Here is a 16,593-nt window from a genome sequence, read left to right as displayed (position 1 = left end):
GAAACTTGTGATATGTCAAAAATAAAACATATCAGTAGAGCCTGTAATTTCTACACTCAAATACTGGAGCAGCTTGAACACTGATGATAAAGCTCCTTCAGCTTCACGTGTGTGTATGAGAACTATACTGGGAATCTGAATAGCTCAAGTGAAGGACTCTCAGTGTTGCAAGAAAGCAGATTTGGAAAGGTTTAATAGCACTTCACTTGCAAATAATTCTTCTTGCTATTACACAGATAATCTTATGTCAAATTTTAAGTAACATCTGGAGCTATGCATAAATACCATTTGAACAGGAAACTCGTATTTTTGCTCAATAAGTGAATCATTTAAATGACATTTTAACACCAGTGCCCACAAGTACTGTTTGCCTTTGTCTTTCATTTAGCCATAAGGTAACTGTTGCTGCATGCTTTTCTTAATGTCACTTTCTTTTTTTTTTTTAGAGTTTCTTTGAAGGACAGTCTGCACCATGGGATTCAGCTAAGAAAGATGAGAACAGAATGAAAAATAGATATGGGAATATCATCGCATGTGAGTGTTGGCAGCATAATTGTGCACTTTGTTAACTTCCCTTCAGATCCGGATAGGAATGACCACCAGCCTGTGCTTGCATCAGGCTTGTATTCCTTTTCCCTAAGTAGAAAATAAAAATGAGGGAAAATGTTTCTTTTTTTATTTCTTGAGAAAAGTGTCAGGTTTAATGCATTTTCCCAACTGCCCTTCTGTCTGCCTTCCATCCTGTGATCAGTGTTTGGCTAATGGAGAACAACACCTTTAACCACTACTCAGCTCTAGCAGGTCTTAAACTGCTCCTGCCAGCTTAGCACAAGACTACCCACATCAATACCGTGGTATTAGGCTCTGGGTATTTTAGGAGCTGACAGTACTGGTGCTTAAGTGTTCCATAGTAACAGAGACAGCTATCCTGGCTTATGCTAGACAGACTCCAAGGAAAAAAGGTAGCCTTTATGTTTTACTTTAAAATTCCAGGCTTAAAAAGGATTAGACACACTAATAATCAAATAATTTGAGGAGCTGATAACATGCTTTGGTGAGTGACCCCTCACAAGATTTATGACCCCATAAGTCTTGTGTTATGAGAGTTCCAAAGCATTGGGGCTAGAGATGTTGCACATGAATGTGGAGGCAGAAAATAGATCAATATCTGTAAAATTATATTATTTACACACTGTTCTTGTTGCACTTAAAAGTAGGTTCTCAGTGTGTATGTAGGAGATGACCCTTTCCCTGTTTTTTCACTTTAAAATCTAAATTTAAGATGTGGAGTGTATGTGTTTTTAACAGCCAGCCAGATAACCATGAGCAGGTATAAGCAGAGAAATAAGCAGCTGTCACCTTGTTTTGTAAGCATGAAGATGAAGAGTGGTTTTTAAGGAGGGATCATTTAATGATACTGCTGAGTTCAGAAATGATACAGAACCCAGCAGAGGAGAATAAGCCATGCTAAATGTCTGAACATTTGGAGGACCTGTAGAAGGAGTATGTTGTGCATATTTGCACTAATTTCAGCACCTATCCTAGGTGTTTATCCAGGCACACAACTGCCTAGGTTTCCTCATCAGTGAACCACATGGATTTGACAGAAAGAAGGACAGGTCCCCTAGAGAGAGGGTTCTGAAACAGAGCCCATTTGTATGCTTCTGAATCTCCACCTCGGGAGGTCCTCTCTGCAGTGCATGTCTAACAAGTCTGGAGAGAGCAGCTCCCAGCTTAGTGACCTACAGTAAGTGCTGTGAATAGGGCCCAGCTGGGCTGAGACTGTCTGCAAAGAGAAAACAGCTCTGTTGCTTGCTGCAGAATGAGAACACACAGGAAATGCAGATGGAGGCAGAGGCAAATTAAGCAAGAGATGATCTGCCACATGGTTTTGAGTGGATGTGAAAGTATTGCTGTGTATTTTGGATGTACACTGTGCTATATACTGAAAAAGGAAATTAAATCTTCTAGAGAAATGTGATTTTCAGGATGGGCTGGTGCATATGCAAATACAAATAAGTTATCTAGATAAGGTTTTGCTTGTTTCCCTCCAAGCAATATTTAATGTATAAAAAACTTGTTATTTTGTGAGGATGTAGGATTATATGAGTAACAGCTAATCAACTGAGTAAAAATACCAAAGTCAAAAATAAGAAATACAAAGCAGTTGAATGCTTATTCTTGCTGTATGAATTTTTTTTCCAGTCCAAGCCTGTTACAATAGATCTTCTCTTGTAGTCAGGTTTGGTGTGTCACTCCCATCTTTTAATGTCATGTTAGACATTGTCTTAAACTTTGACACCCTTTGGTTGAAGAAAGTTAGAGAACTGCTAGTGCTTTACGTCTGAGGTAATCAAGTGATGAACAGCCAAAGGACAACACATAAAAGATATTAGATACACAAATCAATGACAATTACAAGTGATACTGAAGGCTTTCTAAGAGGCAAAATATAACTCAGGACATTTAGATCTCAATTTACTTGAAATGTCCTCAGTATTTAGCAGAGGGAGAGGGTTGGATGGAGTTTTTGTCAATAACACTTGCTGCTTATGTGGCTGTGAAAACAAAGGCAACTCAAGTTAAAATTAAGATCTACTAGAATTAAAGGCAGTATCTTAAAAGAAAAGCTGAAACTACCCACAGTTTGTCTTTCAATTTGTCATTTGTTGTTGTTAAATATGTGTATGCAAATGGAGTAGTTAACTTTTTAATTATTTTATGTGGTTTTCTCCTGGATAAATAATTGCATTTCTCAGAGTCTGAGGGTACAATTTGAATGGTCTACTTTTGAAAATTTTTCCCAGATAATTGTATCAAGTATATGCTTCAGCTTAAAAGCATTTTAATACATTGCTCTTTTATGCTATGTTCAAACACTTAAAAATGCAGTGGTTTATATGCCACTAACTGTGGGTATATGATTATAATGAAATGTATATTTTTTTCTGCATAGCATATTTTTTCTATCCATTTACCCTCTTTGTTTTAATTTTTCCCAAGATACTACTGTTATATTATTGCTTGTAGTAATTATTGTTCTCAGAGGGAGCTAAAACAATAGCAACAAGCATCCAGCATTGCAGGAGCTTGTCAAAATTCTGGTATGCTTTATGATACCCAAGTGATGTGCATTTAATTGGCTACAAGTGTGCCCTGCCCACTTTATGACAAAGGCTACAAAAAGTTGAATCATGATCACAGTCCAGTCGCCCACAGAAAAAAAATGTTCTTTCCTTACTGAATAAAAAACCTTCATGTTTTTTCATTACAAACTATACCCAGCATGAACCTGCTAAATGAATCTTTCATCACCTAAGAAAAATTATGTTTCTGCCATAACTGTGTGGGGTTAGGCATGGATTTTGGTAAAATTTATTCGTTGTTTCTCAGGAGAGATCTTGAGGGAATGGGAGGGGTTCTGTCTGTATTTATTTTTACCTAACTCAATATTGACTAAATGAGAAGAGAGTATTGATCGAAGCTTTTAAAAGCAGCTAAAGATTTTAGGTGAGACATTTATAAAAGGTTTGATTTGCAGAGAATCGGGAGTACATGTCCAAGAAAGGGTCATTGGCTGGGCATGCTAATCAACCAGGTGCTCAAGGGGCTTGTTAGAGATCACAGTCTGCAGGCTGGCATATGCATGTTGTAGGTAACATGAGGCGAGAGAGAATGAAATGCTTATATTTTTTATCTAATATCATATTCCGCAAAGACAAATTTATCCTAAGATACATAATTTTAAAAGCTTAAGTGATCAGTGGAAAGTGAAATTAGATCTCCTAATGGAAGGGTATCAAAATAACGAGATGGAAAAGAGAGTATTTAAAAGCTGCATAAATTGTCAAGAGCAGCTGAAATATAAAGGAAAAAAATACCTTAAAAATATAGACAGTTAATCTAGAGACTATTTAAGAGGCAACACACGTGTTGAAGAATATGGCTTGTGTACCTCTTAGTTTTAAATCTGCTTGACAGAAGCACAGCCCAGACACAGTAACATTTCTTTGTGTTGACATAAGGATTTTTTTCAATTTAACAAGTGTTGCCATGCAGTAAGGAGTTAACTTGAGTACTCAAAGCAATAAAAAAAGGGAGTCACTCCACTTCCAGTGCAAATAAATGGGTATTGGACAGTCCATTACCTCTAGAATTCCCAGGAACCTAGCTGAGAATGCAGTACTAAAAAAATTCACATGAGAAGAGAAACGGGAAAGAGATGATATGAAGACATAGGTATAAAGTAACTTCTTTATTTTGTTTAATCCAAAGAAACAGTTATTGCAAGAAAAGTAACAAAATAGTGGAAATGTAAAGAAAAGAAACTGCATATTATTCAATTGCATAAATCAGTGAAATAAGAGGAAGTTACATTTTAAAGATGTTTCTTACAGGAAAATCTGAGCATGTTTGGTCCAATATGGAACTCATTTCTAGTGATCAGATAGGGGTTTCAGTTACCTAAGTGTAGACATGTGATGCCATTTCAGGTGGCCTGGGACATCTGTGCAAGGCCAACGAATGCAGCGCAGTAAATCCAAGAGATGTCTTATTCCATAGTGGCAGCTGAAAGCTAGGCAGTATATCCTGGTGGCTTTATAAAGTGCCATGAGATGTTTTGTGCTGAGACAACTGAACCTTGCTCTCTGTAATTCAAGAAATGCAAAAGTATAGATCCTTACCTGTCTGAGTTGTCCTGGTGAGAATGCCTGTAAGGCAACAAAATCATGAAAATATAGATGAAGATACACCACGAGTCCAAGCAAGCTTGACTTCTGAGTCTGCTGAATTTAGCAGAAGTTGGATCAGGTCCCAAAACTGTAAAAGCAGCAGGCGTGGCTGGAGCTTAGAAAGTTTCTTAGTATCTTTCTTAAGTAAGATGGATTTTTAGGATTAAGGTCTGTGAGCCAACCCGCTGTTCTGAAGAAACTGATAAATAGCTTAATTAGGCATAGAATAGCAAAGCACTTGGATAAGCATAGCTTGGTAGGGTCAGACAAGCAGGGGTTATGTGATGGAAAGTCACAGCTCCATAATTTTTTATTCTTGGAAAAGTGAATAAAAAGGCAGAAAAGGCTGACCTGATTAACATAACTGATTCAAATATTCCAGCATGTTTGAAAACCTCATTCTTGAAGACTGTTGAATGAAATAGTTCCAAGAAAATAGCAATGGAAGAGCTGTGTGGAACCTGGAGATGGAATTTTAATTCATTTTGATTTACTGTGTTTGGGGTTGTAGCGTGCACTTTCTCTCTCCCTAGGGAATCCCAGGGAAATAAATGAGGCTCTGAGATCTCTGCTTCCTATGACTTGGAGCATAAGAGGAAGGGGGGAAGAATTCACCTCAGCCAGTTTCTCTTTTGACTTGTAATTCTAAAACATTATTTTGAGAAGCACTTGCCCTGGACTTCCTCACCATAATGTGGGCCAAAATTATGCTACTTATAATGAAGTTGGGTTTTTAAGCCACTTACGTTATTTCATTTATTTTCTATCTTTTAGGAATTTTAAAGCTTCAGAACTAGCTGTTCAGAACATGGGTGGCAAGTTTTGGGTGTTTTAATGATTATTTACATTTACAGCACAATAATGACCATCATGAAGGTCTAACATAAGCTGCAAGTAATATTAGCTCAGCAGGCAGAATACACAGGTATCTAATTAGCAAGAGTACCTCATAAACAAGGCAGCAAGAAAGTAGCTGGTTACCATCTCTCCATCCTTGAGATCCTACCCTCAAATTGTTTTATCTACAACTTGTGCAGCATTCTGAAAAAGCCATTGTTGGTGGTTGCTTTTGAACTAAGAGAGTTAAGAGGAGCTTACAAAGTCTCCAAGAAGAAGGAGTCCTGCCAGCCTACAGATATTTGTGCAGAGTGGAAACTAGCCTCTAACAATTCCTGTATCATAGAGAAGATGAGGCAGCTGTCATGAGATGAATTCATGCCATGATGTTTCAGATTGGAATTTAGAAAATAAAGTTGGAAGTGTTTTCACAGTCCTGGATAGATACAGATGACCACAGTGGAGCAAAATTCAGTGACAAAGCCATTGTCTTACTGCTTGGGTTTTGCCATTACTGTGTTTTGCTTTCTCTTTTACTGAAGAGATTATGAGTTTCCTTCAAAAACTCTGAGGTGACATTATGTCTTGAATGACTTCAGCTCCTCTTCAGTACTGGCAGAAGCATTTCCAAATGAATAAACCTTTGACAACTTAGTGTTATTTTGTTGACAAAAGCAGGGGGTCAAGACAAAAGTGATAATTGTGATGGGTTTTGCATTATAAGATTTAAAAAATTCATACTGAAAACCAGAGGGGTTTTGGAAAGCCTGTGAATGACTGAAATGAGAATTAAATGTAGATACAGTTTTACACATCCAACAAAATAAGCATGAACTTGCAATTGCTAAGGTTTTAGTTTGACTGTAAAGGAATATTTTGATTAGTCCTGAGTTACTGGATGTGTCTTTAATTACTTTTTTTCCTGTCCATTGTTCCCTTTTCAGATGATCATTCTCGGGTGAGATTGCAGCCTATTGAAGGAGAAACAAGTTCCGATTACATCAATGGGAATTATATCGATGTGCGTATCCTGGTGCAGTCCACAAGCCTAATGTTGTGTTCAGTCAAAGAGGGAACTCTTATTATTCTCACATTATTCATAATTTGTAATAGATCCCACAGCTAATAACAGCTGCGAACACTGTTTAGCACTGGAGAGTGCCATCTTTGGAAGCTAGGTGTGCACTAAAGGAAGAGAAAAGCCTCAAAGGTTTGTCAGTCAGGGAATGAAATTAGTCATTTCCTCCAACTGCCACTAGACTGAAACCTTGCCAGTAACACTGTATGGCTACTTTGCCTGCTGCTGCTTATATGGGCTAGCAAAATGTTATTTTCACTTTGTCAACAGCTTGGCATCATTCCACATTTAAAAGAAAGCTGTTTGCATATTAATGTGACAAAACTCCGTAATGCCTAATGCAGAGATTTGCAGTCTCTTGTCATCTCTGCACTTTTAAGTCGCCTTCAAAGTATATTCTGCAGCTGTTAACCAGTATTTCTAATGCAAGCAAGACATTTCATTAAATATGTAGGCTGTTTAATTATTGAAAGTGGCTTCTTTGTTCATTCTGCATCATGTTAACTTAATGTTTTACATTAAAATAAATTCTTTAAGAGACAAGGTGTTTCTGGTTGAAAGAATGAGTGCAAAAGTAGAATTGAAAATCATTAAAAAGCCAATACTATTTATCTAAAGCCACAAGTCTATGGATAGCAAAGTTAGTAATCTTACTGTTTACATGGAGTGCTGGATGTTAGGCTAAGTAAAAACAATTGCTACTTCATAGTAAATTGTGCCTGCTAAAGATTTCTTGTTCAGCAGTTACATCTTTGGAAAATGGTGTCAGATTTTGCAGTTCAAATTTAATTACTAGTATGAAACAGGAATGTAACAGATACTTTTTTCTCAGAATGTGGAAGAACTAGCTATACAAGAAAAGTAGGTTCTTCAGTTGTGACAATACGAAGTCTGAGGAAACTTTCTGAAGAAATCTGTTGTTACTGATGTTTATAAGCACATTCAAGAATCATTAGACTAAGCTCAGATTTCTGCTCAGTCCCTTGCTGTTTGAAAGAATAGCACAGTCACCAAGTAGTGAAGGCACATATGGAAATCTGTTTAGTTAGATGCCACACTAATCTCTGAAGGGAGTAATCTGTCATGAAAGGAAAGAGAGAGATCACACTGGGGACTTAGATCTAAATTCACTTTCACATTTCCTCCAGCATTCACAATTGTTCTCATTTTAGGCTAGTAGTATGTTCTTGTGTCAGATTTAGATCTTACTCTAAAATATTATGAGGTATGAGAAATAAAGATTCATATAAAATGCTGATAGATATCTGCATAGAAACTTTTTTTTTCCTTTTCTTTTTTTTTTTTTTTTGCTGATGGAGTACAAAAGGATGGAGAGAATGTGGCCCTTTCTAGCCTCAGCAGACGGCTTCATGGCAAAGCTTGGAGGACTGCAGGCATCCTCCAAAGACAACTCTGCCACAAAACACAGCATGTTTGTTTATAATCTTGCTAGTCAGGTTTCCATTGGAAACACTGGTTTTTCTACTACAGAAGCAGCTTTAATTTTGCTCTTGCATGCAGCTATTACTGCAGTTGTCATGCTGTCAGTATAACACATTAATAAGGGAATGGCGCCATCACAGACACAATGGTTCTGATGTATTTATTCCCATGCTTTTTTTCACTGGGATATGGAAGTGTTTGATCCCAGGCACTAAAAGTAAGGTAACACATAGCAGGAAAAAAAAACCCACTCTGTAGCTCTCTGAACAATTTTCAGTTCGCAGACTTCCAAATTTTGCTTCTGTGTCATGTAAAGAAATCAATTCTGTAACTCATGTTATTCTTTCTCTAATATTTAAAGTAACTTCAGTTGTTTTGATTCTTCCCACCTTGTATCACTGCATTTCCCCTTCCTCTTTCACAAAGAAATTGCAATCGCATGTGTACTACAGCCTTAAGTTCTTCCTGCTGATAACTGACAATGCATCATAATTATTATTCAAATATTTACACTCCTACAACTGGATTGATCAGCATACTGGTGCATGATCTAAACATTTGATGACTCCCATCACATCAGAAATTCAAATACTATAAAAATGCTATCATTAAATTTTGGCAACATTTTCCATATTGCAAAGAATGCATAGAGTATTGGTCAGTATTGCTTGGCCAACTTGTGATTAAGCTGCTCTTGTCATCAGAGTTGTATTGTGTTCTTCTTGAAAAAGTATGTTCATACCAAATGATTTAATCAAAGAACTTATAATCCTTTTTACTGTTGAGAAATGAAACATAAACAAATCACCATGGTCAAAGTGAACACCACGCCCTCCTGCCTTCCCCAGGCTGAATGCAAATCTGACTTTTTTTTACTGTTTAAAAAGGGATAGGCTTTGTAATCAAGAGCAATAGGTGAAGAAATATCTCAGACTCGATGAGCACCTGGTGCCATTAACTGCTAGAGAGGATTTCAAGCAGTTCATTCTCAGCAGAGCCAACAAGGGACTGAAAGAACATATTACTTCTGGCCCCTAATGTACAAGGCTGCAAATTAAGTATTTTGTAGAAAACACATTTGCTTTTGTTTCCCTTCTCACTTGCCGTTCCCCAACTGAAAAGAACTTCTGCATCTAATACATTATTTGTATTGTTGTGACATTTGCTGAATACTATCCTAAATGAAGTTTCACTCATAGGAACATAACCAAGGTGCAAATTGCTGATTTTTTTTTTTCCTTTCAATTTATTCTAGGGTTATCATAGACCAAATCACTACATTGCTACACAAGGTAAGTTTCCTTCCCTTTCCTTCCAGTTATGTGGGCTAAGAGGTTTTGGTACTTGGATTGCAGTTTATTCTCTCTAAAATGAATTCTTGCCACAGTCAATATCCAGGGTAGAGTTGGCTCAATCACTTAAGTAGAAACAAGAAAACTGAATTACTACCAAATTTTCAGGTATTTCAAGTGAGCAGTCCTTTACTTTTGTGTTAAAACAGGTTTTGAGCAAAAAAGCTAAATGCATCCTTTTTCAAAGATGTTACTCAGCATTTTGTTACTCATGAGAAAAGAAATGAGTCATGGTGAAATGTTTTGTTCCTGTTCAGGGAGACAACAGTGTCATGAAAATATATGTTCTCTTAACTGTTCAATGGTAACTAGACTCCAGGTCTTTAAAATACAAAACTCTTCAGCTAGCAGCTTTTGGTAGAGGAGCAAAAGACATCTAAACACTGGCAGGAGAATTCATCACGAGGTTCTACAGAGACAGTTTTACAGCAAGCAGTTTTAAATGCTTGCTCAAGAGCTTGCTCAAGAAAAAGAGCCTATTCTTTTATCAACACGCAAATTAATTTTCAATTTGTACTTGTCTTCAAAGACATAATTCTTGCATTCTGATGCAGTCCTTATTTATTTTTTTGGTCAAGTTCAGAGCTGGAACAAATGGGAAGAATGAGTCTTCTGTGACTACTTAGTCATAATATTGAACAATATGCCAATCTCCTGCCTATGCTTTGATAGCATGTGTAAATATTTGATTGCTCCTCCACTGATTGGAGGGACTCTCTTTTGTAATAGGTAGTCTGTGACAGAGCTTACTGCATCTGCTCATGGATCTGAGAAAGCTGAGGTCCACCCACAGATGTTATTTCAACCTTTTAAGGGATCCAGTTGGAATACTGAGTTTAATATGCTCAGAATAATTTTAACATGTGTTGGATTTAGAGCTCACAAACATTTTAATGGTTTTTTATCAAAGCAAATAAAATGTTGGTCATGTCAAATAAGGCATCTTGCAGTGATTTGTTTCTTCAGTTTCCCAGAGTCTCCTGTCTCCAGTCCCCACTTAAACCAGTGGGAGGTTTTGTGTCTATACCTTGCTGTACGTCAGCTCTCCACAGTCTCAAATGTGGTGTTGCTTCATGTCAGATTACAGTGGGGCAGGGCACAGATGGTATTTCCAGAACCATTTCACTAGTGTCAGCATTACACTCCTAGACCAGAGTTTTATACTTTCAGATTTTGTGATCTCTGGATATGAGCCTTGTAAATGTGCTTCATCTTCCCTTTCTGCTGGCCACCCACCATGTTCCTTAGCACATAGTATCTACAGACAAGCCACCAGCATGGTTTCAGCCAGATAGGAAGACAGGAACAGAAATGCAGCATTTGATATATTAATTTTGGACTTTTACACCCTCCTCTTCAAAGAAGAAATGGTTTGTTCCATTTAACATTTACCTAACAATGTTATTATTCTTCATTTTTAATTGAAGCCTAGAATAAAAAGATAAACAGTTGGCCTTTAACTTGTAGTTTGCATTAAGTTTTCATCAGGAAGTTAACCAGAAGATCTCCCAGATATCTTTCTCATAGGCCCCCACCTAAAGTTTAAATACTGTTTTATCACAATGTTTATTGTAATTTATCATCGTTTTTAACACAATCATCATAATACTTGAATAGCAAACACCAAGCTTGAAGTTTTGCACTTTCAGGACTTAAAACCAAGTATGTAATTGTATATGAATAATGTGCTTAAGGTCTGTTTACCAGATCCACCAGCAAGTCTCATGTTTCTTCCTCATATGGTGTCAAGAAGTACCTAGTCAAGAAAGAGAATAAGAGAAGTAGAAACTAATGTTCTTCCAAGATGCATCTATTGCAGCTGTCAATTTCGGGGGTGGGTAACATCAATTTCTTCAGTGTAGGTGCAGCTAAGTGCACATGGGGATGCCTAACCCCTTCCTCCCATGGTGTAATGAGTAATAAACAGATTCTCTGAAGAATGTAAAATTAATTCGAATGTAAGCATGCAATTTACAGCAAGCTCAAAATTATCTGGCCGTGATGTTTTTGTTGTTTACATCTTTTTACTTTTCAAAGTCGGTTGGAAAGCAGGTTTGTACCTCTAGTTCGTAGAAATGAAGAACACTGATCTCATAAGTTTGTGTGTTCTGTCTGGTTCTGTTTGTGACCTGATGAAGAATCATGAGAAAGTTTATTTTCCCTCCTCTATTTCATCATCACAATAGGATTAAAAATACTCTTCTGCTTTTCATGGTTCTCTGCCACATCCTGGTAGATGCAGTTGTTTAAAGAGTAGTTAGTGTTACTCCCCAGTATCCAGGTTCCTGACAAAGCACACTTCCAGTAAGATGCCGTCTCTGTGTTTTGTAAAGGTGATAAAGTAACTGGGAATAATCTCCAGACCTCCTTAGGACTCAACATTAACTATGAAAGAAACATATTTGTTTCACATGTCAGACTATGCTCCTGTATGTTCCAGGGAAATAGTCACAGCACCAAGCTTGGCCAGAGTTCAAGGAGCATTTGGGCAATGCAAATACCAAAAAAAACACTCTCAGGCACATGATGGGATTCTTGGGCTGATGTATGCAGGGCCAGGAGCTGGATTTGATGATCCTTGTAGGTGCCAGGATACTTTATGATTTTATTCTCGGTCAGCCTTAGTAACAAGCATGTCATGTGCCACAGGTTGCACTGTGGCCAGCGATGTTCATGCTCTGTTTTACAACACACTCTCATCAGGTATGTAAGAACACATCAGTGCAGCACAATAGTTAAGCTGCATGTTTAATTCCCTTGATATCTACTTCTCATCAATCTTTAAATAACTTTTCTCATCTTCCCTTTTCTCCTCCACGGCAGCTTTCACAGGTGCACATGCCTATTGTTCTTTGAAGGAAAATATCATTATGTGAGTCAGTTTTAAATCTCTGAGGAGTTAGAATGATTGATATTTAATTTTCCTATGGTCTTAAGCTGCATTCAACATATCAAGTGTTAATGAGCAAATATAATTGTTTGAAGTGAAGAAGTGGCAAATTTAATCAGTTTGTAATAGACTACCAATCTGCTTTTAACAGAGCTGGGAGTTGCCTAATCACCTGTTTATTGAAGTGTTGCTGTCTTCCATACTAACCAGAGTCTGACATGCAGACTTGTAGCTTTCCACCTTGGCATTCACAGCATCCTGCTGCTACCTTGAATTAGGGATGGAAGTGTTTTTTAAAAGAATTTCTTAATGGAGGCTTTCTCAACTAAATATCAAAAATTATTTTACTTCAGCTTTTAAGAGTAATACATTCAGAGGGTGCAATTTCAATTACTAAATTAATATCAATTTTCCTTTATGTAATAAGTATAATGTGAGTGGTACACTGAATTTACAGCTAATAAAGACTTTTGGTGATCTGCTGTAATTGGCATCAACAGATGGGATCTGCACCTGAGTCACCATGATTAAAAAGAATCCCTCGTCAAAAGCCAGCATATTGGGTCATGCAGAACCAGCAGGCTGGTGCAATTTAAAACTCATTATTTTGCTTTATATATCCCTTGTTCCCATAGATATAATTCTTCTTTGTATAGGGGAATATTGAGCTCTTGTATGATCTGCTCAATTTACTGGCAGCTAAGAGTTATTTTTTTACAGGAGTTAGGTAATCAATGAATTCTAACCTGGTCCTTCCCTGAGACCATTAGGTTGAATATCTGTACAGTGCTTATTCTTACACACAGTGCTGGATATTCTGACTGTTGTATGACTTTTGATCTAGCATGTTCACCTTGATTACTGAGCAGGAAAAAAATAATTGGCTTTGTACTTATTTGTTCTGTGTCTCCTGAAGCTCAGGTAGTTTACTGAGCTGTGTTGTAGCTTTTTTTAGTGAGTTTCTGTCAAGGGTTTTGGATGCTTCCTCCTTCCCAGCACCAGCAGCTGTAAATGATGAGTGACAAATGAATGTTAGCACAGTTCTACAGCATCGCTCATGGCCATTTCCACCAGGGCAGGTTTTCAAGCTGGTCAGTCGTGTGAAACAGCAGATATCTCACATGCAGGCTGCATGTCTTTCTATATAAAGTATGTTCTTTTGTGCATCTCAGACTTTTGAATGCTCCCAACAGTTCAGATTGTCTCTGCTTTCTGCAGCGTGCAGAGCAGGTGGATCTGAGGTGTTCTGTGGAAACACTTCAGAGCATATCCTAATGGCTGTAAAAAGTTACTATGGAAAATAAAGCAATTTCAGATACAATGTCACAGTGTAGCCTTTCAGCCTCTTTTTTTTTCCCTCTGTATCCAGTTGTAAAGCAGATGCAAAATTGCTTTCTGTATTGCTTATTACGGAGACAGACATCAAGCCAAGTTTCAGTCTGGAAGACGTTTTAGGTATAAGTTAGAAACTTTTGAAAATAAATATTTACAAGGAAAATGTTTACAGTCTTCACTACCAACAGCTTAACGTTGCCTCTCTAATAACCCCTTTCATATTCCTTCTCTTTTCTGCAAAATACTTGTCTTTCTTCCACACACAACTCTGTGTGCTGTGTGAACATTTTAATAAGGGTTTTCAGAAACAAAACCACATTTTCTTTCAAACTGAAACTTCCCTTTTAGGCATCTGAAGCAGAAATAGTGCATTAAATAACAATACTCTTAACTTCCTTGGCATGATTTTTTGTTTTTATGTCGCAAAAAGTTGTCACAACTACAGCAGTGTGGAAGCTCCACACTTCTCTTTACAAAGAAACTTTTTCACTTTTTCTTCTATGGTTCTATCCTTCAGATAAATAATAACATGTGAAATTACTTCAGGGAGAATTAAATAACAGCAAGGCAAAATGGTTGTCCACAATTTTTCAGTTTCATAGATGCTGTCATTTTTTTGCAGGATGTGGGGCTGAAAATAGCCAGGCTGTTTTCGTGATATATATACTAAGTGATTGAATTCTATGTACCTATATTAATCTTGGAGATTCAACTGGTTTTGCTGCTGTTCTTTACTTCTTAATCTTCAAAACATTAGAAAGGTGGTTGAAGCCATCTGTCTTTAGTCAGAGATATGAGCCCATTCTCAGCCCCCCTTTGGAAAGGTGAGGCTTTATAGAACCAAGTACACTTGTTTTGCAGTAGTGGTATCAAATGAAAAAGTTACTTTTTGCCCCTATTAAACATGTACAGAAGTAGTAGATCCTTTATACATGAAAGTGACATCTACAGGGGATATTGTGAAGCCATATGGTAAATCCACCTTAGCTCACTTGCTACCATTACCCACCAAAGACTCATGATTACAATTATGTTTGAGTATCTGTTAAAAATTTGTACTTTTACTGGTGTTGAGGACAAAAAGAAACAGTGTGTACTAAAATCTAGTAACCATCAAAGTCAATGCTTTTTACAAGTTACCACTTTGTGGTGCATGAGAATATCAGAGTTTCTCTCTGCCTCTTCATTTGTAATATGAAGATTTAGTGATAACTGTCAGAGAGCTGTCTTTCACCATTTTCATGATTTCTGTCTTTGTCATAATCAGCTATGTGGTAGTTTCGTTTGTGCAGGGAATGAGACACCCCATTCAGGTGGAAGGCTGTAAATGCAGAGCTAGCATGGTTTTCTGATACAAAGTTGACTTAGACTTTGTTGCAGTGTTTCATTTCCCTGGATCTTTGTGTACAGACCAAGTGAAATAGGAGCAGTGTTAGAAAACTGTTGAAAAGTTCATTGCTAGGTGAAGGCATTTGCATTTTTCACATATGTGTCTACATTTTGCATATAATACATGCCCACCTTTCATATACCTCTGGATGTTCTTTGAAAGTACAAAAAAGCTTTAGATATTATATAAATAATTATTTACTATTTATTTGCCAAAATAAATTCCAAAATTCCATGCAGGCTTTTCTTTCACTTGCTTGTCAATGAGGCTTGTGAAACCAGTTGAGAAAATGTTGATTTTTCTGTAGTCCATTGTCAAAGCCACAGAGGAAGAAAAAGCAATTCTTTCTTGTCCTCTTCCCTACACAGACTGAGCTGCAGTAAATCAGACATAAAGGTCTTCAGAGCATATATAGATCCCTGTCTCAAAGACAAGATCTTGGTTTGATTTCTGTGTTGGGAAAACTAGACTAGAAAAGTTACAACAGATCTTTGCATATCAGAATAAAGAAGTAAGAGAAATGAGAGTCTTCAGTAAATAATTAGGGGCAAATAAGGCAAAAGGAAAATGTTTCTTGGTTGTAATGTAGAAAACAGAAGATTGTGTGAAAAGCAGTATATTTGTCCTCATAAAAAATATGTAACTTAAAACACATTCTGCAAACAGGGAAATCGTCATCTTTCTGAAACTCAAGATCTGAGCACACTGTCCTTGTGAACCAAAGACTTTCAGAAAATAACATTAAAAGGTGACCATCTATTAGTGTTGCTCTGACTGACTGGCTGTATTTTGCACTAGAATCCATTTTTTGTTCAAGGAAGATATATACAGCATCAGCTGTACAAATTCATCTGCATGTCTGTACTTCAGAGGAAGGCAAATTATGAAAAGCTGATGTGTCATAAGAAGTTTTCCATCTTTGACAAAAAATCTGTCATAAATTTGGCTTAGTGGGGGGAGTACCTAGCACCCAGAAGTGCTAGACAGAGTCTTGTTAACACACCTGTAATCAGTGAAGCCTGGTGCTAAAGCGAAAAACAGGCCAAGAAATGTAGTTTTTCAGAAAAATCACATAGTTAGGGCATCTTTTTTCTGTGAAGTTTATTTACCAGATGGTCTTCAGCAGTCTGGAGGAAGAAGGCTTTTGGTCATCTCATCTCCTAGATTAAAAAAAAAGTAGTGTGGCAAATTTAAGAAACAAAATGTATTTCAGAAAAAAATGTATCAAGAAGCAAATAAACTGGAGTGGGTTTTTTTTTTGTTTGTTTTTTGAGGGTTTTGGGTGGTTTAGGGTTTTTTGGAGAGTTGAGGGGTTTTTTGTGGTTTTTTTTGGTTTATTGTTTCTGTTTTGATTTGGTTTTTTGTCTTGTAACCATATCCAAATCTTCGAAGTCTGTTATCTTTTCTCTCTTTTAAATCCTCTGGTGGCAACTGATATCTCTATATTGATGTGGCCAACTGTGTACATGATAGTCCAGGTGATTTTGAAGCACTGCCTTTGAAAACAAAAAAAGATACAGGCTTATCAAATTGAT

At 37.0% G+C, this 16,593-nt stretch overlaps 1 protein-coding gene across 6 annotated transcripts in view; it reads left to right on the top strand.

Moving 5' to 3' along the window:
* PTPRM (protein tyrosine phosphatase receptor type M) overlaps positions 1-16,593 on the top strand; it is a 443,671-nt gene that overhangs the window by 380,259 nt on the left and 46,819 nt on the right. For all 6 annotated transcript variants that reach the window (XM_050971530.1, XM_050971533.1, XM_050971531.1 and 3 more), the window contains 3 exons: positions 447-534; positions 6,515-6,591; positions 9,347-9,383. In XM_050971530.1, coding sequence (XP_050827487.1) covers positions 447-534; positions 6,515-6,591; positions 9,347-9,383 — 202 coding nt within the window. The remainder of the gene's footprint in view (positions 1-446; positions 535-6,514; positions 6,592-9,346; positions 9,384-16,593) is intronic.

The sequence above is a fragment of the Serinus canaria genome, chromosome 2, assembly GCF_022539315.1.
Source record: "Serinus canaria isolate serCan28SL12 chromosome 2, serCan2020, whole genome shotgun sequence".
In the NCBI taxonomy this organism is placed as follows: Eukaryota; Metazoa; Chordata; class Aves; order Passeriformes; family Fringillidae; genus Serinus; species Serinus canaria.
Note: the sequence above shows the minus strand (reverse complement) of the source record. Positions and strands in the feature narration are given on the sequence as shown.